The sequence below is a fragment of the Amblyomma maculatum genome, chromosome 2, assembly GCF_055883805.1.
Source record: "Amblyomma maculatum isolate TAMU_Amacu chromosome 2, ASM5588380v1, whole genome shotgun sequence".
Taxonomy (NCBI): Eukaryota; Metazoa; Arthropoda; class Arachnida; order Ixodida; family Ixodidae; genus Amblyomma; species Amblyomma maculatum.
Window position 1 is genome coordinate 31,964,891 of NC_139345.1, and position 23,828 is coordinate 31,988,718.

Here is a 23,828-nt window from a genome sequence, read left to right on the forward strand (position 1 = left end):
AACAAGTATAACAAAAAGAAAGCAGAGGAGACCGCGTGAGGGAGTCAGAAAGCTAGTGGCACGGAAAAATAAAACAAACTAGAAATAATTCTCAGGGATACACGCAATGTGAAGATCGAAAGATAGTCCCACAATGACGACTCTATCAACCATGCGCCATACTCAAAAAGAACAGTCTAAAGTACCGCCGATTCCTCCGGCTATGCGAGCCAGCTGATACGCGCCGACTCCGGGATGCGTTTCTGCTTACACCTAGACGTGAGGGGGGAAAAGAAAAAAAGAATTGGGGGGATAGCTAGAGACGAAAGCATCGCAGATTTCTGCTTAATGAGGTCGCCTCGCATAGTTAAACTACTTATAGCTGGACGTTATTGTGCGTATTCAGGAAGACACAGTAGCGCAAAAAAGGCACACGGACGTAGAAAGGGAACGGCACTGAGTACCTTTTTCGCGCTTCTCTGTATCTTCGCCTTTCATATCAAGTGAGTTCATATGTTCAATTGGAACAGTCGCACACCTAATCTGTCTACGGAGCGAATAAGATACAGCTACAACTACATATGCAACTCTCCTGTCATGCTCACAAGTGCCGCATTCCTGAGCAAATGAGAATCGCATTACTCATGTGGCACATTCTCAAGATCGCGCACTCCTTACTTTATATACTTGTCCGCTATTGTCGACATAGAGAAAAGTCCCCTCGAAAAAGAGAAGAACGTACCACTGTCGCACTCAGCAAGCAATTGAACATTACATCCTCTCCTGCTGCAGGTATGCTACTCAGAGAAGAAATGGTTAGAAATACCTCTTGATCGCCTTGCCATTTACCCAGTTCCTGTCCTCCTCTCATTTGGTGAAACCGTCAAAGGGTATGCCCTAAAACCGGTGTGTGAGTTACTTCACAATTATAATATTGCTACTGGAAGATTTGTGTGTTAGCGCTGATTTGTCTGAATTGTACTTTTTTCTTTTTATTATTATTTTGATTATTTTACAATTAAATCCTTTTTTCATTATTTTCTATTACTATGGCCTCAAAATTTCAAATTATTTCAGCAACACTAACTCCTAATTATTAGGTTATCTGTCATACAATCAAATCGACATTATCAATTATATTATGTCACCTACAATGAATTCTAGCCAATCCGCCACTGTGGGTATGTGCCATTATAACGAAGGAGAAGAAGATCTTAACCGCACGCTCACATATGGCGTTCGCAGACAAACATGGCGTCACCGTGTGTCAACGTGGGTATGGCTGCTTCAGAAGACCTCAGTGAACACGAGAGTAAGTTCCTGCACACAGTCCTCGCCCACGGAGCCTTGGGTGCCTCGATACCAGCGCGGCGGCGCGCTACATCGAGGCACCCTAACGGAGCCACAATTGTAGCGCCGCCCAGTCATTCGGCTTTCGTCAGGACGCCAAGGTACCGGCTGTGCGCATGGGCACGCCGCAGTGAGCCTCTCTATCCCCGGTAGCCACTGCAGCCACCACACCTGACAAGATCTCGCCGCGCTTCGTCTTGTAGACGTGCGAAAGACTACGCTAGAGTGGTACGCTGGCCAAAGATTAGACTAGAATGACTTATGAAAGAAAACTTCAGCGCGGTTGCATATATTGCCTGTCGGAAGTCCAGGGACGCGTATACGCCGTTGTGATGTATGCAGGTTGGCTCGAACTCTGGCAGACAATTTCCTTTGTGCACAAAGTCTTGCACTCTGTGGCTATGAACAAAAAGTACCGAATTCAGGATACTTGGACGAGGCGTTGCAATTTGTGCAAGTGGCGCCTCAGACAAACGTGTTTATCTGAAGCAGTTTTTGTGCCAACGATTTTTTCACCTTCATGTTGGTACATATTGAACGAGCTGTTCTTCAAAAGATTTAACTCATATAAAACGCCGGTAGATAATAGAATATGGGCCATGTAGAATTCCGCATTCTTGCCTAAATTTGTTATTTTGCATGCGAGCTGTGATTAGCAAAAATTGTAACGCACTGCATGATGCCCTTTTTATGTTTAGGTGAGAGCTCAATGTTTTGCATGTGCGACGCAGTTCGAATTCGTTGATAGGCTCAGAGGCGAATAAAAGAGCGATAATAAGGGAACTTCAGAAGTTCCTGAAGTCAGCAGAGGGACATTTAATCACTGCATTCGCCTAAAAAAATAAATAAAAAAAAACCCACGCCAGGACAGGCGGGAGAAGCGTGAACTTAAAGTTGCTTTAAGGTATACGCCAACCCGATCAAGTTGTTCGTGAGATGAGTTGGGAGTTGTCAAATAACAGAAGCGAAGTGAATAATGCAGTGCACCACTCGCTTTCTTGCCTTCGTCCGTGGGAGCATGTGCAGTCTTCTTTTCATTTCACGTGTGTATCACTCTCTCAGTTTCAACACACCGCTGGTCTTCTTATTCCGCGGAGCAGTTCATAATCTTCGGACATTTCATTCGTGTTTCTGGCTTAATGCACTTCATTTTGCTTCGCACACTGCATTATCAGCCAAAAACCTGGTTATTGAAAGAAGCTTCCTGATTATACAGTGACTTTAGGAAGCCTTAGCACGAGTGGCAATTCAAGGAAACCATGCCCATTCACAACTCTAGCTACCCACTACTAAACTGTGCCATCGATTCACTTAGCAGCATTTGCAGAGCTGTGTTTAAGGACGGTGTACAGATGACCCAGACTGCGCGCCTTGTACAGCTGTATAGGGCCCTAATTTCTAGTATTACAAGCAAACACATCGCCGTCACGCAGTTCAACTTCGTCGTCAACATTTATTTAGGGGAACCGCTGCGGACAAAAGTAAGAGAAGCACGCTTTTTCCTTCTATTATTTTTCGCGCGTTGCATAATTGAAATTGGCAGTCGTGGTATATGTGTGATCCGGTACTAGACGCTAGAGTCTTTTCACAAAGACAAATATTGTTTTCTTATCTCTAGTGTAGAAGGCGTGATTTTAATTTCAACGGAAAAGCGTGCTCCGTTTACTTATGTCCACACCTGCACATAAAAGGAGAGGGAGGAAGAGGGTTATGCCATGTGGTCTCATAATGGCGCACAAAAAAAAAAAAGAAAAAAATTTGGCACAAGAAAAAGATTAAAAAGGCAAACAAAACAGGTGGTAATGAAAATAATTAAATAAAAACGATAAATGACAAGTCATGCAGCAATATGTAAAATCAACATTAATGCATTAATTCAGCCGAATTGGACTGCAGTAAATTAATGCGGCGCAACCTGTAGAAATAGAGAAATATTAAAGACAACGCGATAATACAAACCGATTGGGTTGCCTGGAGAAGAACGTAAAGTACAGTATTCTACATTGAAGTGGTAACTATCAGCAGCCTATATCTGAAGAAATCATTCTCAGTAACAATATTTTGGTAAATATTAATTTATCCAGTATAGATATGGGCAGGTAGGCTTTGTTCAAAACGTTTATGAAATGTTTTCGCTTGAAATGAGTCGTAATTCTTGTAGAGCTGATGGTGCCTTTTGGCCCTTTCACGCCTAAAATCTAGTTCGCAGTGCCTATTTTTGGGGCCTGAAATCTCACCTTTAGGTCCCAAATATCCATCCCCAGTGATAAAAATTTTACTGACGTGGACCCAACAGAAGGCATTAGCTTTCATGGGCTTTCAGCGACATCTGAAATCCGCTTTACAGCCTTGATTTTTATCGGAAGCTTCCATCCAAGTGTCACGCTTCCGCGTGAGACTGACTTTAGTGCCCGCTCTGATAAGCTTGCGCTGCTATATGGTAAAAAGGGGTAATTACAGAGGTCACGTTTAGTTTTCGTCTCCGAACATCCGGATATCTTGTCCCATCCTATCAAAGTTTGGCGTTGTGTTTTTCATTATCTCGGCTATAACGACAGAGTGGACTTTTAGTAGTGACTAAGTATGCGACGTGCGCAAAACCCGAGTCGAAATCAAGTACGGTACGCGAAGATACCCCCTCTCGTACGTGCCCGCAGTCTGTCATCGTTTTTATAGCCGCAACACTTGCACACAAGCAAGAAGCCGACAGTGCACACCTCCGTCTACGCCGCCCGCACCATGGGTGGCTAATAGACGCAGACAGCTTCGCAGACTAGCAGAGGACTAAATGTACAAATATGTGCGCGCCCGAGAGGCGAAGTGCAGTACGAGATATAATGGGCGTAAAGAACGGGACACGAACCGATAGATGGGTATACGAGACCGCGGCGAAAAGAACCGAAGATACGACGACGACCGACGACCGGTCGCAAATCAGAACCTATAGGGGTTGTTATAGACCAACAACGATCTGGGACGTAGGCACGATGCGGTGGCGCTTCTATCGCCAGGGTGGGCCGACTGGGGGGTAAAAAGTAGGCTTAGCGCCGATAGGAATACATGGAAGCGAAAGATTCCAAAGCAGTTTTCTAATTTCACAGGACATCTGTGATGTCTTTATTCGGTACAGAGCAACCATGAACGCCCTGGAACAGATTGTGAAAGTGTGAAATCTCATTACCGAGACAAATTATTTTTAAAACACCGCGAAACGTATGAGGGCGCGAGTTGGGGAGGGCGACCCATAGAAACACATGTAAACAAAACTTACCGCAACATTTTTCTCGTTGGGCAGAGCACCAAAAGTGCTGGCCGGTCGTTGAACGTTGGCCAGCGCTTTGAAGAAGTGAGTGACAATGTATGCTACGTCACTGCGGAAGCAATCTACTTTTAAAACTCCTCGTTGTCTAGAATCCGAGTTGGAAATACATTTAAGTAGCGCGGCGAGGACGGTTCGTAAAGAAGCCGACTTTGCGCCAACAAAAAGCAGTCGTTTGTTAAGATATGGTGCATTATTTTAAGACCACGAATATACGTACGCAACAACAATTCGCGTCTGACATCTGTAAACTATATTTATCAATAACTATGTGCGGTGCGTTTCCAGGCGAACCCGGGGGCGTGTAGCCCAAGCGGCTTTTTTTTTTTTTTTTTTTTTTTTCTTGTCTTGGTGAACATCTTATACCACGCCCCAGCATCCAGTTGCATGGCGGAGGTAAAAAAAAAAAAAAGAAGAAAGAAAAACATTCCAAGTGCTGGCGACTCCATGAGCCGCGCAAGGTACTAATTAATGATGCCGCCGAGGCAGGGTTCATTCTGTAAACTGAGATGACTAAAACGCAAAATAACGGGCACAATGTCATTCCGTTCTGAAAACATCGATTGTGGCTAGGTAGAGGTGATAAGTATATTACAATGAAGGCATATGTAGTGCATAAATGTGGTGAGCAAGTCGTAAGCAAACGTTTTGACAGGCTTTATATTCCGACGTCCGTGCAAGCACTGCATGGTCTGCGCCGTACGGGAAGAAAACAAAAAGACGAGGAAACCGCACAGAAAGCGCAGAACGATATATGAGAACCATAGCAATACCACGGGGAAAAAGAAAATAAAAGAAAAAAATTAGTTAACTAGTAATATGCCCGTTGATCACCTTGCGCGCATCCATCTGATTAAAAATAATTCTACCTCCAGGGACTTGCATGCCTGGAAGGTCTCTGCAGTGAGGCGACTCGGAGAAAAAATCAAATAAACTACAATGTTTGCCATGCCCGGTGGTGGCAGAGTGCCCGCGTCAGTCCAGGGGACTTCCTAATGTGTTTCATGCTAGCAAATGGGTCCGGCTGCACAACTGTGTCTATTTGTACAGCTTTCCTGTTCATCCTATTCCTACAAGCTTTTCACGATAGGCCTACATTGCTGCAGCGCACACTACATTCCCTTGTAAGTAGTGCTAGCCTGACGATCCACGGGACTGTTCACAGCACGATAAACTGACCGCGCACAGTTGCAGACGACCATGCACCACCGGCGTCGTTGCTAGCAGACGATCCGGAGCTAGAGGCGGCCGCAGCATATCAGACTGTAAACTAAACTGCCCGATTCGCTACGCCCAGCCTGCAGTGAGCCTTTCGGGGGTGTCCGGATTCACACCGCAGATTATTTGGGGAGTTTTAAAAGTAGACTGCCTCCGAAATGACGCAGCATACTTTGTCACACACCTCTTCAAAGCGCTAGCTGGCCAACGTTTAACGACCGGCCACCACTTCTGGCGTTCCGCGAAACGAGAAAAACGTTGCGCTAAGTTCTGTTTACGCGTGTTTCTATGAGTCGCCCTCCCAACTCGCACTCTCATACATTTCGCGCGGTGTTTTAATAATATTTCGCCTCGGTAATGAGATTTCATACTTTCACGATCTGTTCTGGGATGTTCATGTTTACTTTAGACCGAATAACGACATCAGAGGTGCACTGTGAAATGAGAAAACTGCTTTGGAAACTTTCGGTTCTATGTATTCCTATGGACGCTAACCCTATTTTTCACCCCCAGTCGGCTGCGGCGCCCTGAGCGCCCTCTTTGTTTGTAAACACGGTGTTGATCTATATGATTCGCTGCAGTGCCCTGTGAGATGGACTTGGCGAGAGAAGCCCGGTATGCCCCCCCCCCCCCCCCCCCCCCCCCCCCCCGCTTGCGATGAAAGCAATTTTACATCCCCACGTTGCATGCGTTTAGTGCCCGCAACGCTGACAGTGTTGTCGGCGAATGCACCAAAAAGGAAGCAGAGAAGACAACGTGAAGGAGTCAGAGTCAGGAGTCAGGAGTCAGCAGTACGGAAAGGCTGAGCGGAGAAGGAGTAATCAAGAATACACGAAACGTGAAGATCTGAAGATACTCCCACAATGACGACTCCATCAACCATGCGCCATATACTCAACGAAAACTGCGCGCTAGCTGATACGCGCCGACTCGTGGGACGTGCTTCTACTGAATACCTAGAGGCCAGGGAAGAGAGGATAACAAGCGGAGCGGAGAGGAAATATACTAATGGCAAAAGAAAAAAATATAATAATGAACGAGGGCGCGAGGCGGCGCAGTGATACAGCACTTGCGTGCGCCATCCATTCCGAACGGAGGGGTCTTCACGGCGGTGCCCTGCACGCAACAGGCGATGCAGGTACACGGGGCAGGCGCGAGAGGAGCTTATCGTGGGGCGGCCCCGCCAACGAGCCACTTCAAAGGCACCGGGCCCGGCCAGCAAGTGCGCCGCCACCGGTCTGAGCCACAGGGCCGAATGGCGCCACCGGACGCCACCTGAGGTCCCGAGGTTGGCGCCACACTCGGCAGCAGGAACAGGTCGTCCGCGTCGCCATTCGGCGGCCACTTTTCGCCTTTTTCTCTAGTGGACGTTGCTGCTGTTGGTGTACCTTATCTGCCCCCTCTTTGTTTTAACACCGTCGTATAATAGGAGGCAGCTTGGAGAGCGAGTAACTTGGGCTCGGTGGCCTCAGGTTAGAGTTTTACAACTCCCGATTTTGATTACTTCTTTTATTCTTATCTGTCTGTCTATTCCGGTTAGGCTTGTTTCTGGGCGCTTAGCAACGATGACTGAACGTGGACAAACATACGCATGGCGTTCAGAATCTGGGTGTTCAGCGTTTCATCATATGTCTAGATTGTGCGGCTGTTACAGATTGCACGAAACCTTGTTTTTTCCTCAAGTCTCTGTTTCGTGAGCGTGACTGCACATAAGTACACACGAATTCCTGTCACTAATCGCGCGCTCTCAAACAAAATGATTGTGACGGAAATACAGCGCGAATATAAAAGACCCTACATGCTCCGTCGCAGGCAGCGCGTATACCAAGGCGTTCTGCGTGTCTGGAAAGGTGTACCTGAAAAAGAGGGTGACATTGTCTTCAAACTTATCTCATCAGCAAAGTTCAAGCTCTTTGAGATTGACTGACTGACGCCCGCTTGCCCCGTGCTTAGCTTTAGCTATTTCGCATGCTTGCCTAGAACGTAGCGCCCATTCCTAACATCGCAGTATATCCCTTTCCTGCACATTAACTCAATGTCCGTGCTTTAAAAACCAACTATAGTAAATGTGCATCCCTCCTGCCCCAGCTGTACGTTCAAAGTCCCAATGCATGTTTGGCTGTCCGCGTCTGTCTTTCAAATGTAGCACTTCAGAAGCTTTTGGCGGCGATAAAAGCTTTATTGCGCCAATCTTTGAAATTCTCCCGCCATATTACAAGCCGTGTCGTGGCGTGTACGAAGGCATAATAGCTGCTTCATTAGCTTGTTTACTCAGGTCAAAGTATATCCAGGTGGTCTTTTCTGAGCCAAACAATGAAACAAACTGTGAGCTGTGTAGAACTATACGTTCCAAAAAAGAGAAACCTGCCGCAACTCGTACAGACGCTCGCGCCAAGTTTGTTCTTTGGCACCTCCTCTATCGTTGCTAACCAGCGCCGCACTTCCGACACCTGAATGCAAGCAGTGGTTCGCGCAGTTACCTGAAAACTTGAAGAACCAAAGAGCAGCTTATCGCATTAAGCTTCCGGCAGTCATTCTCGGACGTGTAATTCTGTTTTTTTTTTTCTTTGATAACTAATTAGAGTAGAAGAAAAAAAAGATACGATGACTGACGGAGGCCCGTGTAGTACATACTTCCCGAGACACGGCGGAATCATATATATATATAATGGAGGCCAAACAGTTAAAGCGAGTGCGCACGTGACGTGCATCTCTGTTCAAGTAAACATGTTTGAAGCTGAACGCGCTTCGTGCATTACAGCAAAGCAAAATAAAACAGCCGAAAAAGGCGCTGAACACGAAAGGATGGAAGTGATAGGTTTACGAAATATAGGCACTTTCTTTTTGTTATAGCTTCACGCGGACAGAAATTCGTTCATTCCTTTTTATTATAGGAGTTTCACGTTTTATACTGAGAAAGCTTGCAAAATTGTAGATTGTAAGCTTTTAGTCTACAAGATAGTCTGTCGTTAAAAGACGGGAAAAAAAAAAAAAGGGCCATTCTCTTGCTAGACAGAAACGAACTGACCCGCTAAGGTGGCTTACTAGCTAAGTCGCTCGATTGCTGCACCCAAGGATTCGGGTCCAATCCCAGCCGTGGCCGCTTTCCGATGGGGGCTAAAAGCAAGGAGCCCGTGTATTGTACGATGTCAGTGCACGTTAAAGAAACCCAGGCAGTCGAACTTTTCGCTGCCCTCCATACAGAGTCCGTCATATATTGAATCGTTTGAAGTCATTAAACAACGTAAACCAAATCAAACCAAACGGTACGGCTATGGACGCCTTAAAAAATTAAAGAAAGACACTTCTTCATAGGCAGACTGGCGCGTGCGCGCACCCGCATGCACCCCCCTCGCCCAGACATAGACCAAACATAGAGAGAGAGAGACATGCACACGCGCACACCGGAAGAGGATACGACAGCCGAAGCCTTCCTCTCGTGCATCTCCTATACACCATGTGAGCATGTTAAACTTCACCCCGCGCTCACCTCTGTACATACACGGCCGTTACACGTGCTGCGAAAACGCGCCCATACTAGCAGAGGCGAATAAAGAACAAAAGGTAGGCGAGCGCACGAGCTGGAAGGCTTGGCGCCGCCGCAATGAGATTGTTGGAACGCTCTCGCAAGCGGCCGCGTGAATAATGGATGCCGCCCTTCTTAATCAGGTAAGCGGGCCGCTCCACCGCCGTCGCCGCCAGCGCTCCTGCGAGCCGCGGATTCGAAGGAGAACGACCAGAAAAATACTACGCTCCCTCCGTTCGGTGAACGCAGCCAGAAACAGCATAAGCGGCAGCGAACTTCCCCTTCAGCCCTTTCGCGCCTGCGGCCTCTCGGCATAACTGATTGGGTGGTGCCCCAGGCCGGTCTCCATTGTGCCGGCTGCTTTCGAAAAAGGATAGAGCTCGGCTGCTTTCCAAGGAGCAGCTACGGTGATTGGTCCCGGATTGCGCATTCTGACGAGACGGTGAAAGTGGAGGTATTAAAATATGGCATTGCGGAAGGGACACGCTATGATAACGCGTCCATTCCGCAATGCTGTATTCCAATATCTTCACTTTCACCATCCGAGAGGAAGGCGTTGCGCGAGTGATGTTCGGCATTGTTCACCGCTGCCGTGGCTGAAAAGAAATAGCTGCGTACGATCGATCTATTATACAGAGAACTCACATCGCTTTCCCCTCAATTTTTTTTTTTATCTTGCCAATCTTCGTCCTTGCGTCGCTGTCGTCATCTTGAGACAAGTTTTCAGCGACTTTTGCGAAGGACACGGCTCGCAGCGTGTTGAGCTGTCCACATTGATGAGAAAAAGCGTATAAAATGAGAGCTAACACCACCGCGATGGGTCCGGACATACGAAACTCATAAAATGAAATCGACACTCTTGCGAAATGCTACGGTTTATTACATGGAATAGATACGATTACCTATCCCTCAAGGTTTCGAGATTATTCCGTGCGATTTCTACGTTCTTGAAATCCCAGGTGGTCTGTATTAATACTAGGCCCCCCACTAAGGCGCCCCTTATAGACAATATCTCCCTAAGGGGCATTGAATCTCCTAATTATAATTTATTTATGGCTCCTCGCTTAGGGTGGTAATCAGCGATGGGATTTTTTTTTTTTTTTTTTTACTGAATCGATACTAACAAATAGCATGAATAATCAGGCATCAAACTGCGACAAATATCAATCCACCGCAATGCAGAACATATATTTGCGGAAAGCACGCGCGCAAGCAAAAATAGTTACGTTAGCAAAGCTTCAGACCGTAAGGTTATTGATAAAAATAACGACAAAAAGCTTCACTCAAAATACGAATTGACTAACGAAAGAGGGAGCGTGATATCCGCGCTCTCGTTCGAAGCCCAGAAACATACTCACGCGTGCATTAGAGGTAGAAGAAGGAGGAAGAAGATGTAACAACAGTTACGATATCACATGCTCAGTATAATAAGGGAATAACTAATCATTAGTAGCTACGGAAGCACGCAGTCATATACAGCTACAAAGGAAACATGTGCAGCTTTCAGAGAAGCTCCACGGTTGAAGAAAAATTCGTCCTGGTCCAGGGTTTGAATCCGGCTGCTCCGCTTTATAGGGAGGATCGTTCTACTATAATTATGCTGACCAGGAAGGCTAGCATATTGCAGGGCCAGAGCGAATTTATCGAAGTGCGACTGGTATTGCTCCAAACTGTCAGGGAATACAAAAAGTGGAGAAGATTAGTAATAAAAAGTAATTAGTCATTAGTCCTTCCTTGTGTTGCCCTATACGACCGCAAAGGAAAGATGTGCATTTTCCAGATAAGCTTCCTTGTTGAAAAATTAGACCTGGTCCAAGGATCGAACACGTGACTATCGCCTCCACAAGGCAGGATGGGGACGAGTAATTTTGGTTGGTTTGTAACGTTTAACGTCCTGAACCGACTATGGTGCGAGGGACGCTCTAGTACAGGGCTCCGAAACTTTCGGCCACCGGGGGTTATTTAATGTGCACTGACACCGCACAGTACATGAGTGCGTCGCTTTTCGACTCCGTCGAAAATTGGCCACCGCTGCCAGGATTATACTTTCTTATCGCAAACATTCCCTTAAACGATTCTCCTAAAAATTGAGCCAACGCATGTTCGTGTTCATGCTTTTGCATGTCGGCATCCGGTGATGTGGACAAGCTTGGCGTCGATCATACCCAGTGTAACGGTGACACGGCACTGCTATGCCGATAGCAGAGGGTGGGCCTGAGGTGTTGGTACGAATCATCAACGCTCGGCTATATGGCCTTCGCATCAGGGTACGTTTTTGAGCCTCAAAGACGATGGTTGGGCATTAAGAAGTGACGCAATTCCGTCTAAATTTAGGACACGTGGTTTCTTCGGCGCCGGGGTTTTGGAAGACGCAGCTGTCGCTGCCGCAATATAAATGAATGCAGCGAGCACCACCGCATTCGCTGCAGACAGCTGCAGCAAGTAATTATATATAGCTTACGTAAACAAACTGTGTGGGTGGTTTCATTTCTTGTCGCGTCTCTTTCCTTGGAAGTGGAAAAAGGGCTCGAATGGGCTCAAGATAGCAATGTAACGGCGAAAGAGAACGAATTAGGAGTAAAAGAAAAAGATAGGTTCATAACCGGAATTTACGGCGTCAGACAGGCGCTAACTTGTTCCTCTAAACGTGCCCAGCAATTGTTTTTCCCGGTTCCGGCCGCTTTCCTTACGCTAGCAGGCACCCGATAGCAGGTAAATGCGGAAGACGGGAGCCGGCCACTCCATTAACGACGGCTGGCTACACCCGACTGAAGAGCTTCGTCGTCGAGCCGCGCGCCGTGGCTAGAGCACGCACGAAGGGAGCAGGGGGAGGGGGTTCTGACGAGCAAGGACGAGCAATTAATTCCCCTTCTTCGGGGCAACCTCCGTCTTTAGCAGCACGCCTCGGTCGAATAGGCTCCTCCGTTGGTTCTGGCGGCTCCCCGCCCAGCCATTAGCTTAATTGCCTCCCGCAGGATTACGCCGCGATGGGGGAAAGGCGCGAGGACAGTTTTTCTGCGTTTCCTCGAAGATTTCCGCACTTCCCATCTTGCCTTGACACCCGGGATTTAAATGGGACTCCTCCTTTGACGCGAGAAGCAACTGTTTCTTTAATTTTGCTGTCATCTTGTGCGCGCACTTGCAGAAGTGTTAACGTATGCACAATTATTCGAGCAGCAGAACCGCAGTGCAGTGAGAAAATTTTCCTACCAATGTGTAAAAAAAAATAACAAGAAATATGCTCCCTGCAAGCTTTTCTCTCTATTTCAAGCATTGGCATAAAATCCCCTATATGTCGAAAAAAATGCGTCCCTTAGTATCACACCTCAGTTGACCGGTGGTAGAGTGGAGAGAGAGAAAAAAATCCCCTCCCTTTCAACTTTCAAACAAGGGGGGGGGGGGGGGGGGTTAAAGTTGCAGAGTGAAGACGAAGAGGGGATGGGAAGCAAGGAACAGAACTTTGGGATCATACCAGTCGGGAAACTCAGCTTCAAAAAGTGGCTGGTTTTAGTGCTCATTTTTCGGATGTTTATGAATTGTCGCGCCGTCTAGAAGCGACCAATAGCAAATTTCTGCTACTGCCGCCATTGTCTTCTGGAAATCAATTTTTTCTTCCTTCTTTTTCAACTTAATCACCTCCACGGCTGTTTTGTCAAAGAATTTTTGCTACTGCAACTCTTTAACCTATTTTATTTTCGCGGTGATTGCGCAGTTATCAACGATCTCAAAGTTTGCAATTTAGGCATAGTTTTCTTTAATGGCCGCAACTATTCGTAAACATCTGAATTTTGGCCAATAAAAACCGCCGTTTTTTTTTTTTTTTTATATACATGGGTTGTATGGGAAGCTTCGCACCGTAATATTAAAAAGCTCTGGCAAGGAATGAGATATAGCTACAGCGGCTGCCCAGACAAGGGGGTGAAACTAATGCTAACGCGTACACTGCTACAGCAGTTGCATTGATTGCCTAGTGCCTACACTTTTTTTTCTCGCCTTGAGGTAGTTTAGGCTTGTGATCAGGGCATATATTTTTTTAAAGTTTCTTCTTTACCGCACAAATCATTAACTGCTATGCTGTCGTATGTGCGGATAAATGCGCAGAATAGCCTGGCATATTCCGCCAACGATCCGTGGCATCAGAATAGGAAATCATTATGTACACTTATTTGATAAATACGAAAGGAGGTCCCAAAGCCAGCGGTTTCAGAGGGGTCATAAATGTTGGCTGGGAACTTATGCGACGACAATGTTAAATGTGAGCCAGGGCTGAACGTTTGAGTAAGGAGAGGCAAGCGTGATAGAAATGGCTATCCATTAAGCAATATTTGAAAAAAAAAAAATCAACACAGCTTTTGGGAGCTCTGAGAGGCATTTATCGTTGAGCATGGAGATAGTTACTGCTGATCATACTAGCCAGTCGCCTCAGCGGGTCAAACATATCTCGTACGTGACCAAATTTAGTGCTTCGATATCGCACCATTCTGCTGCAGTCTCACTAAAATTAAAACTGAACATTTAGGAAATATTCAGTTCTTGGCTTTAAAACTTTTTTTTTTTTTCCAAGCTATATGGATACTTTTATTATTTCCCTTGGGCTGTCAGTATATTAGGTTAACTGCGCAATCGCTCGACCTCATTCACTCAGTCTATGACACCTTTCTGCGGTGACTTCGGACGCGGGGATGCGACTCAGAGATGCTTGCATGCACTGTACGGCTGCCTTTAATAAATGCGTACGTCTGTAGTACTAGGCGCCACAGCTAAGTATAATCGATGAATTGAGGATGCCCTTTTTAATTCGTAAACTGTCGATCTTGGTAATAAGTGCACAGCATTAAACGTTCCATAAAACGAAGCAAACAAGCAAGTGGAGTCCCATCGTAGGAACACTTACGAGCGACGTGGATGCCGTTGGCGGGATGCGCGGCGGGGCCCCCCGCCGTAGCCGCGGAGGAGGCGAACTTGTCGAGCACGTCGTGGTCGGCGCGGCAGAAGAGGCCGTCCTCTCGCAGCGCGAACTCGTCGCCCGGGATGAGCTGGCGCGCGCAGGCCTGGCACCGGAAGCAGTCCAGGTGGTACACGTGCTGCCGGGCGCGCATCACGAAGTCCGTGCGGCTGAAGCCCTGCCGGCACTTGGAGCACTTGGTGCCGAACAGCCTGCGGGAAATGAAGAAGAGCATGTGTTAAGTACTGGGACATTGGGCACGATGGCCGCCAGCCTGTCTACAAGTATGAACGGATGAAAGAAACTGGGCAGGAAGTGACATAGCACAGTTCGCGGGTTAACTTACGTGCGTGAAAAAGAAAAACAAATTCCGAGAGCACTGTGAAATCTACAATGCAGAAATGCGAAAGCCTAAGCGCTGCTGGTGCACACGGTGCATAACGTTTTCTCTCATTATCATTATCAACCAAATGTACTGTCATTATCATTGATAATGTCATAGCTGTCATTATCACTAACTGTAACGTCATTGTAATCGCTACTATCAACCTCATGGTAGACAAGGAGAATTATGCTGCGCGTTTCACGATTTCCGGGCGTGGCGCAGTTGGTTAAAGCTCTCGGCTGGGGATCCAAGCTATGGAGGTTCAATTCCCAGTTGACACAGATTGTGCAGCAGGGAATATCATAGCCCTGCAGACGTTTATGGCTTTAAAATGAGGGGCTTGAAGGGACCACTATGCCTCATCGGAGTATTCGACTTGTAAATGCTCTAGTTACGCTTTCCAGGGCGCTGGCTTTCTGCATTTACTTGCTCTGTGAGACATTGCCTTAATAGAAATGTATGATAATTTCATATGTGATATATGAGACTGGATACAAATTCACGATGGCATGGACGGCGTGCCACTTGTCATCCATTAGTAAGGTTCAGGTCCGACAGCAGTGCAAACCGTTGCGTTGCTCACGTCCAGCGCACACTTGAAGCAACTGTCTCGAAAATGGCGAGAAGGCTTTAATGACAGCTAAATCAGCGTTAGCAATGTAAACATGAGTACGGCGAGCTCTAAACTGTTGTACATTTCTGTCTGAATAAATGTGGTTAAAGTAAGTCACAATAGGCGCCCAAAAAACTGAACTCTAGGATGGCTCGTTAAAAGGGGGACTTAAGTGAGCAGGTCTTATAGCCAGTAATGGCTTCCAGAATGTCCGAGAACGCGCTTGAACGGGCACTTCACAACATCAGCACTCGCCTTTGCTGGTACATAATCGAAGCCGACATGAAAGATTCAACACACTCCCGGCAGCAAAATGGCATTGGGCGTGCCAGGTCCGGGCACTGAGGGTACTATAAGCAAATAAATAAATAAATAAATAAATAAATAAATAAATAAATAAATAAATAAATAAATAAATAAATAAATAAATAAATAAATAAATAAATAGTCACTTCACTTGACCGTCAGTTGAACTGAACGACAGTTAACAGTGTTACACGGCAGCGCGAACTGGCGTTGAGTTCTTGGTGGCAGTTAAGTTCGGCTGAGGCCTCAAGTTGAACGGGTCAACTGAGAAGGTGAGCTCAGTAGAACAGCCGCACCGGTCAAGTCGGCGGCATTTCACATCCATTCTCAAATCACGCGAAAGGTTGTTATGTTGTCAGTGAGTGGTATAGGTCCAACCTGAATTCACTCGTCTTATTGGGGCTGTACGCGCAAATGAAAACGCATAAGGAAAACAGCTATAAGCGCCTCTACTGGATCGTTTTGGCTGTGTATGGCGTTCAGCTCCAGTGTACACTTAAAACTGAAAATCTTGAGGAGAAGTACATAAATGAAACATGAAATCAATATCGGAATTTGAAAGTAGCAAAAACAAGACAGCACGTGACGTGATCACCTGATGCGAGAGTGAACTGTTTTGGCGGAACGTATTGTCTGACTGCCGTTCGTCCAAAAAAACTGTTGAAATTCCTCGTGTAACGTGGGTTATGAGCCGCACTGACAGGGACGAGTCCGTCCGGCAGTTTGATCCGATCGCATGCATATGCGTCGAATGGAACAATTTCCTACGCCAGAGTTTACCCGGAGGCCACGGTAAACCTCGAACGCGCGAAATAGTGTCACCAACGTTGACATCAGTAGCGAGTCTTTCCCTTTGGCGGTGCGCAGAAGAAAGTTGAAAGGCATACTCCATCACACATTTCCTCCAAAGGCCTTCTGTGAGGGCCTGTCGGTGGTATACCTTCGAATTGTCTTCACTAGCCACGCGGTTGCTGTCACTTCGACTTGAGGGTCCTGCGCTTTCGTCGTGAACCCTCGTTCCAGCGGTCCACGGGAGGGCGATATGAATGAATGCAAGCGGTCCAGATCATACAATGACTCTCCAAATTCTCTCCAAATTCAAGTATGCTTCGTCTAAAACCTTTCTAAGCGGAAGCTTCGTGATTCTCACTAGCCGCTTCCATCCCAGCCGCATTTACATACCACAGGGCGTTAGGAGAGGCGAATATTGAAATGACACCGGGATTGCTCCATGGGCCGAATTGGATGAAGACACGTAAGAAGTCTTCTTCTTCAAAGCCTTAATGCTGTTGAAGGGAATCACAACACGAGGAGACTGGTCCGAAAGACGAAACAGCGTTAAGACAGATAAAAAATGCTCCGTGAACGCGTTAGGGACCAAGTCAAATGATAAGCCAAGCTGACCAAGGGCGAGCTGGTTGAAGTTCGCACGCAGAAACGGTGCAGCAGCACTGACGACGCGGTTTATTATTTTTTTTTTAATGAATATAAATGCAGGCGGGCAAAAGCACTGTAAAATACCGTGCACATCGGAACTTCTCGGCACGCGTATTTTGTACCAGTTACGAAAGGAAGCAGGACAAATCTTCTCCACCCACGCTTTGATCAGCCAGAAAAATGTTCGTGGCCTACTGAAAGACGGTAATGTTCGTGGGCTACTGAAAGACACTATAGGATAGGGCAGGGCAAAACAAGACAAATTTTTTTCTCCAGATTTATGCTCCTTGAATTGCGAATCCAGGACAAGTGGTACAGAAGCTTTCCTTCCCACCTCGGCTAAGCTGCCAACAAAATTGACAAATTTCACATCTTTAGAACTATAAATATTATGCGATTGTAAAAGTAAGAGTCATATTTCTATCATTTGGTCTCAACCTTTGGAACAAAACTAGAAATGAGGCGGGGAAACACACACACACGCACACACGCACGCACGCACACATACGCATGCACACGCGCGCGCGCACACACGACATAGAAAATGATAACATCCAACGCTGTGAGAGAATTCAATATAGGTCACTGACTTCTAAAATCAGCAAGCTAAACGAAGGTGTGCCAACGCGACCTGCGTCCTTTTTCCTAAAAGCGAACGCTCCAGTGATTCATGCTTCAGCAAGTAGCCCAATTTCATTCTCTTACCAGAATTGTACTTTCTTCTTGTGAGCGACTAACTGCCGCGTATTGGCCTTTACGTAGGCTCTTAGTTAATAATGTTATCGTCATAAACATTACCACTTTCAGTACTACAATTTTGTTCTCAGTTAGCTCATCGGACATCATAACAAAATAAAAATTACTTTAATCATAGAGAGAGAGGCATTTCAATGAATGCAGGAGATGTTTGCCCTTATTATACTCTGTAAGGTATAAACCATTCAGATATGCGTCATCGTTTAATTTGCAATTCGAGTATGTCTTAACCCCTTTCGTCTCACGCACGAAGTGACGTTTAATTTGAGTGGTTTAGAGTGTTTCAAATTCCTGCGCGAGGTTACGTGTCTGTGACCATGGTGTTGGAATAGTTCTAACACCATACCGTGGCTGTGACTTCCATGGCCTGTCAAGTAATGAGAATTTTTCACTCGCGGTCAAAGAAATCGGTGCTAATGCGGGCTTTTCTGCCACAATGATCTTTAAAGTTGTCGCGTACAGGAATTCTGTTGTCGCAGTAGCTTGCAGCTGCTTTTCTGTGCGGCTGTAAAAAATGGGACTTCAAAATATCGCACCTTCTTATGGGACAGCCACTAACCAAAGGTTCAGTGCGGAAGTTTTTTTGGGGGCATGATTTTCCTGTGAGATTTCTGATTGCCAGGTTTTCATTTGGTTACCTAAACAGTGTTAAGCGAAAAATATTGTACAGGGACTTATGTGACATTCTGTTTTCGGAGCCCATGTACAGAGCCTTATACTCTGGAGGCCCAAGCAGTAACGTTTTAAGAGGGTTAAAAAGATGCAGGTCCCACCGGGAACAATTTTTATTATTATTATTATTATTTTTCAAACTGCACACTGGAACGTTGCCTGTAAAGTGTTTCCAAGAAAAGAAAAATGACTTTTTTCTACCATGGGGATCCAACTGCCTCAACCAACCGAAACAATAGATCATTTTTGCACTGTTCGGAAGAGGTTTATTTCTGAGGCGTGAAAATGATTATTAAAAAAAAAAGAGTTACCGCTCACGTCGTATGGAATTAGATTTCTGCCTACAGATAATGAATGAAGATAGTTGTCCTTTTGATTTAAGATTATGCTCGTGGACTGCCATTGTATATGACATTCCCGAATGGCCGGTTATTACTGTTCGATTCCCGGCCTGCAGGCATGTACTCTCGTGAAAGTATTCACAAGTTTATTGAGGTTTTGAAATCTCAAACATGTACCCCGGACTGTTACCAATGTGTAGAGCCCTTGCTTAGAGAATTTCAGTGTGCCAAAGCCATACTCTTAGGAGTTGGCGGCTTTTATTATTTTTTTCTGCAATATAATTTGATGCCTGTCAAAGCCTAGCAATAAATAAAAAAATATGATCCCAGCTCGAAATTGTTTCGGAGCCCTCCACTAAGCCAGCCGTTCCTCTCCTTTTTCACTGACTGGCTCCCTCTCTTTCTTCAGATAAGTGCGGGAATTACTGCAGTATATATGCTTCCTTTGTTTGTTTGTTTTCAAAACAATTCGGTTTTATAAGGAATGATCGACTTCTCCTAAATTAGCTAAATTGTATTACAGCGCAAACCACAAATACAAGTTAGATATGGCCAAGCAACCGTTTTGGAATCCTAAATTATCTATACTGATCGCCACAGCACGTGCGTTCTCTGGTTTAGCGCCATCGGCCATCTTCTCCAAGAACGCCAACTCGGAAGCCTGCCGCGACGGTCGCTGCAGTCGCTGTGCTCGCGACCAGTGCAAGTGTTTTGCGTGCATGATCATCGACCGGCGATCCAGGTCTTTCGTGACGCCCTTCGCGTCCCTACGACCCCACTTTTACTTTTGTTTAGACTTGACAACAAACCGGGGGACGCAAGTACCGTTTGCGAGGGGCAAACACCGAAGCCACGACGGACCCTCTTCTACGAGATGGGCGCCGATGGCGTGACAGATCGGCCATGCTTTCGGCGGGGGCGTGGTTGTGCCATCCACGATCGGTGGTCGCGGTGCATGTTTTCGCACAACGTCGCGTTGCAGAGTTTTCAGTTCAGTCACGAAACGTGTGTGCGGCAATAGGCGGTCGCCGAGGACGCAGTGTCGTCTTCTTTGATCTTTTGTGACTCCTGTTGATTATGTCATATATATATACAAAACAGACGAAAAAAAAAAGCTGGAAATTTTACGTTGAAGTGTTACGTTACGTTATGTTATGCTATCATACAGAAGAAAGGTTTTAGTGTAGCCAAACAACATTTTGTTGGGCACCCACAGTTGTAATTTTGTATACTCGTTAATTCTTTTGGGTAATAATCTAAACTTTCAAACATTGTTCGGTCCCCCCCACCCTTTTTTTTTTTTTAAATTATGTGTTTTGCTACTCCTTCCCCAACTTGCGTGCATCACTTGCAAGTTTACATTACAAAAGTTCACAGTGCAAAACAGTTTCAGTTTAGAATAGCGTGATTGTTAGAGTGTATTGATGCGGAGAAAACTAAACGCATTCCGCCTAATTGCCTTCTGACATTTTCGAGACGTTGACCAATTGAAACTCGCAGCTGTGGCACGTCCATGCTCTTAATAGGCGCTTATATGCATTCTTATAACCAAATTATTCGATTCGGTGTATTTACTTCCCTGCAATGGTGTGCACAAAATAGCAAATGAGGTCCGCAATTTCGTCACACACCATGGGAGTAAATCACAAAGCTTCCGCTGTTTGTCCTCTCACGTCTACTGCAGCAACAGTACGCAACAAAGGGGACAACAAACGTATTCTCATGGCACTTTCATTTGTTCTCTGCTTTCGCATTGTTTTCACTCATCACCATGCAGTATGCGAATTTGTCTTGATAAGACAAGAGAGCGCTTTCTACAAGCAGCCGTGTTGTCGTTGGTATGTTTTTTTTTTTTTTTTTTTTTTTTTTTACATGTGAGATAAAAGCTCAATGCCGTTGAAATTACGGTTGTGTAGTCACTTACTGAGGATAGCTAACAGTGGATCTACTGCTTGTCACGTGATAGTTGGCTGTCTGGTATGTGCGGTTTAACGTCCCAAAGCGACACAGGGTATGAGACGCCGTAGTGGAAGACTCCAGAAATTTCGACCACCAGGGGGTTTTTAACGTGTACTGACATCGAACAGCGCACAAGCCTTTTCGCTTCCATCGAAAAGACCGCTGCCATGATTCGATCCCACATCCTTGGGCACAGAGGTCGAGCGCCCTAACCACTGCACTACCGCTGCGGAGCTCACGAGATAGTTGATTATTAGTTCTGCGGAGTAGGAAATAAACCATTCAGAACACGGCGCCCACCAGACAAAAGGAGAAAAAATTTGAGGGTCTCTGAGATGTCTCTTAAGAGGAGAACGGCGGAAGCCTACCCTTCCTCTCCAGCCAGTTGCGGTCCTTTCGAGTCGTCGTTTGACATATTGGTCGTTTCGCAGTCAAATGAGACATTTTGAGCCATTCCTAGTCATTGTAGTCATTACCACTCGTAGCTAAACATGTTTACTAATTTCCAGTCAGTTACGATCATTACAAGTAGTCGTTTGACATATTGGTCATTCCATAGTCATACTGAGTCATGCTATAGTCATTGTAGTCATTACCACTCAACAGCTAAGCATGTTTACTCATTTTCAGTCAATTGCGGCCATTACAAGTCGTTGTTTAACATACTGGTCGTCCCGTAGTAGTGCTGAGTCATGTCTAGTGAATGTAGTCATTACCATTCATAACTAAGCATATTTTCTCATTTCCAGTCAATTGCTGTCTTAAAGGAACGACCAATATGCCGAACGATGACTCGCAGCCATTTTTTGTCACTGTATGATTATTGTATTAGTTCTTATCATTCTTCGTTAACTGTATCGATATCAGTCGTATAACTCTTATTCATTACCAATCACCATCAATCGTTTTCATTTCTAATTTCCCTCCTCGTACATCCGTTATTAGCAAGCTCCCATGCACAGATCATACGCACAACTCTCGCGCACGGGATTCAGTTCCATGAACCTAGAAGGGCTTTCGCCTTAATATTGGTCTGGTTTGTTTAAAGTCCCAAAACGACTCAGACCCAAGAGACGCCGCAGTGAAGGGCTTTGGAAATTTCCCCACCTGGGCCTTTTTTTTTTTCTTTTTTCGCGAGAGCGTAAGGGCCCCGTGTCGCAGAAAATCCGGTGTCGGCATTGTTATCCGTTGTAACGCGAAAATCCATAATAAATGAAACAGAAGTGTAAAAATTGGCCGTGGTTTGCTCAGCTAGGCCAGGATATACGTAGTGAAAGTGTGTGTACCTGGCGCTGGGCAGCCTACTCCTCTCCAATCCAATATAATTCCATCCAATCCAGTGTAATCCAATCCAATGCAGTCTAATCTAATTTAAACCAATTCAATCTAATCAAATCCAGTCCAATCGAGTACAGTTCATTCCAGTGAAACACAATGCAGTCTAATATAATTTAAACCGATTCAATCTAATCAAATCCAGTCCAATCGAGTACAGTTCATTCCAGTGAAACACAGTCCAACCAATCCTGTTCAATTCAATCCAAACCTCTCCAATACAAACCAGTCAAATCAAGTCCAATCCAATTCATTCCAATCTAATCTAGTCCAATCCAATCTTGTCCAATGCTGAGTACACGCTCGCCCGAAATGCGCCGCTGACTAGCCTATCATCACACTACTATCATCCTCACGCTAGAGAAGGAGAATTAAGATGTGCTACTTACTATGTCTAGCTACGTTGTTGTTGCATTAAAGACGAGACATGTTATTCTGGTTGCTCCTTGATTGCCAGATGGCGCGGCGAGCGCGCGGCGTCTGCCAGCTTCGACGGTTGCTAGACAACGGCTGGCCTCCTGCCACGCGAACCTCCTCGTTCGTGGCCAATATGTAGCTTTCGCTACAAAACATCCTCCGTGTCTGTGAAACGCTATTATGTAATTAACAGTGGAGTCCCCTCGGCATTGCATCGAACGCCAACAGTGCGTTCCGCTGAACGCGCAATGGGACGAATCAAGTTTTAAGTAGCGGCATTCGAGCTTACCGCTGACGTCATCGCTCGACAGACCACGAGAAAAAATGTAGTGGTAAGACGTCCGACTACTGTGCCGGAGTACCCGGGTTCGATGGCGACCGCGGCGGCTGCGTTTCGATGGAGGCGAAACGCGAAGGGGCGTCCGTGGGCTGTGCGATGTAGCCCTCCACTACAGCTCCCCTTTCTCTATATCCAATTTCACACCCACTTTCCTACCTGCCCTTACGGCGCGGTTCAGGTGTCCACAGAAACAAGTGTGACAGATACTGCGCTTTTCCCTCCCTATGAACTAATTATATAATTATATAACCCTTAATGGCCGATTTAAATGCTATTTTTTTTTATGTGCACTGATATCGAACAGCACACGGGCGCCTTGCTTTTCGCCTCCATTAAAAAGCGGCCTCCTTGGCCGGGATTCGATCTCGCGTCCTTGGGCACAGCAGCAGTCGAGCGCCTTAACCACTGCGCCACCCTGGCGGGACAATTTGTTGGTGGTGGCAGTTCCTGGCCCTATGGGGCTGGGACGGTAGGTCAACGCCGCTTGCGGCGGGGGCTAGCCAGCTACCGAATTTTTATCTGTTGTAGGCCGTCATTGCACCCGCCACTGCTTCGGTGGTGGACGACGGCTGTTGTTGCAGCGCGCGTCTTTCTCTCCCTCTTCTTTTTCCTTCTCAATTTTTTCTTCTGTCCGCACGAGGCAGCGGAGGTGGCTCAGCTACAGAGCCAGTAGCAGGCCCGTGCATTTTCGTTTCCTTCTTCCTACAGCCACAAAAGGCGCGAATAACTGGCCAAGTGGAAGTTTTCTGTACTATTGAAGAGGCAACAGTCGAAACTTCGACTAAAACAACTTGGTCCGCAGAGCTCCGGAGGGGCTAAAATCGTGCGCTTTCACCTCGTCTTTTGACGTCATAATGGTCCCCGGGAAATTAGTAAAAGCAGTTTTGTGGCCTGGAAGGAAAGGCACGATAAGAAAAGCGATAGACATTT

The 23,828-nt window shown here is 46.1% G+C and overlaps 1 protein-coding gene across 1 annotated transcript in view; it reads right to left on the minus strand.

The window, feature by feature from the left end:
- Positions 1-23,828, minus strand: part of tup (LIM1_Isl and LIM2_Isl domain-containing protein tup) — a 178,298-nt gene that overhangs the window by 87,845 nt on the left and 66,625 nt on the right. Inside the window, exon 4 of the mRNA XM_084591879.1 lies at positions 14,287-14,549. Coding sequence (XP_084448005.1) covers positions 14,287-14,549 — 263 coding nt within the window. The remainder of the gene's footprint in view (positions 1-14,286; positions 14,550-23,828) is intronic.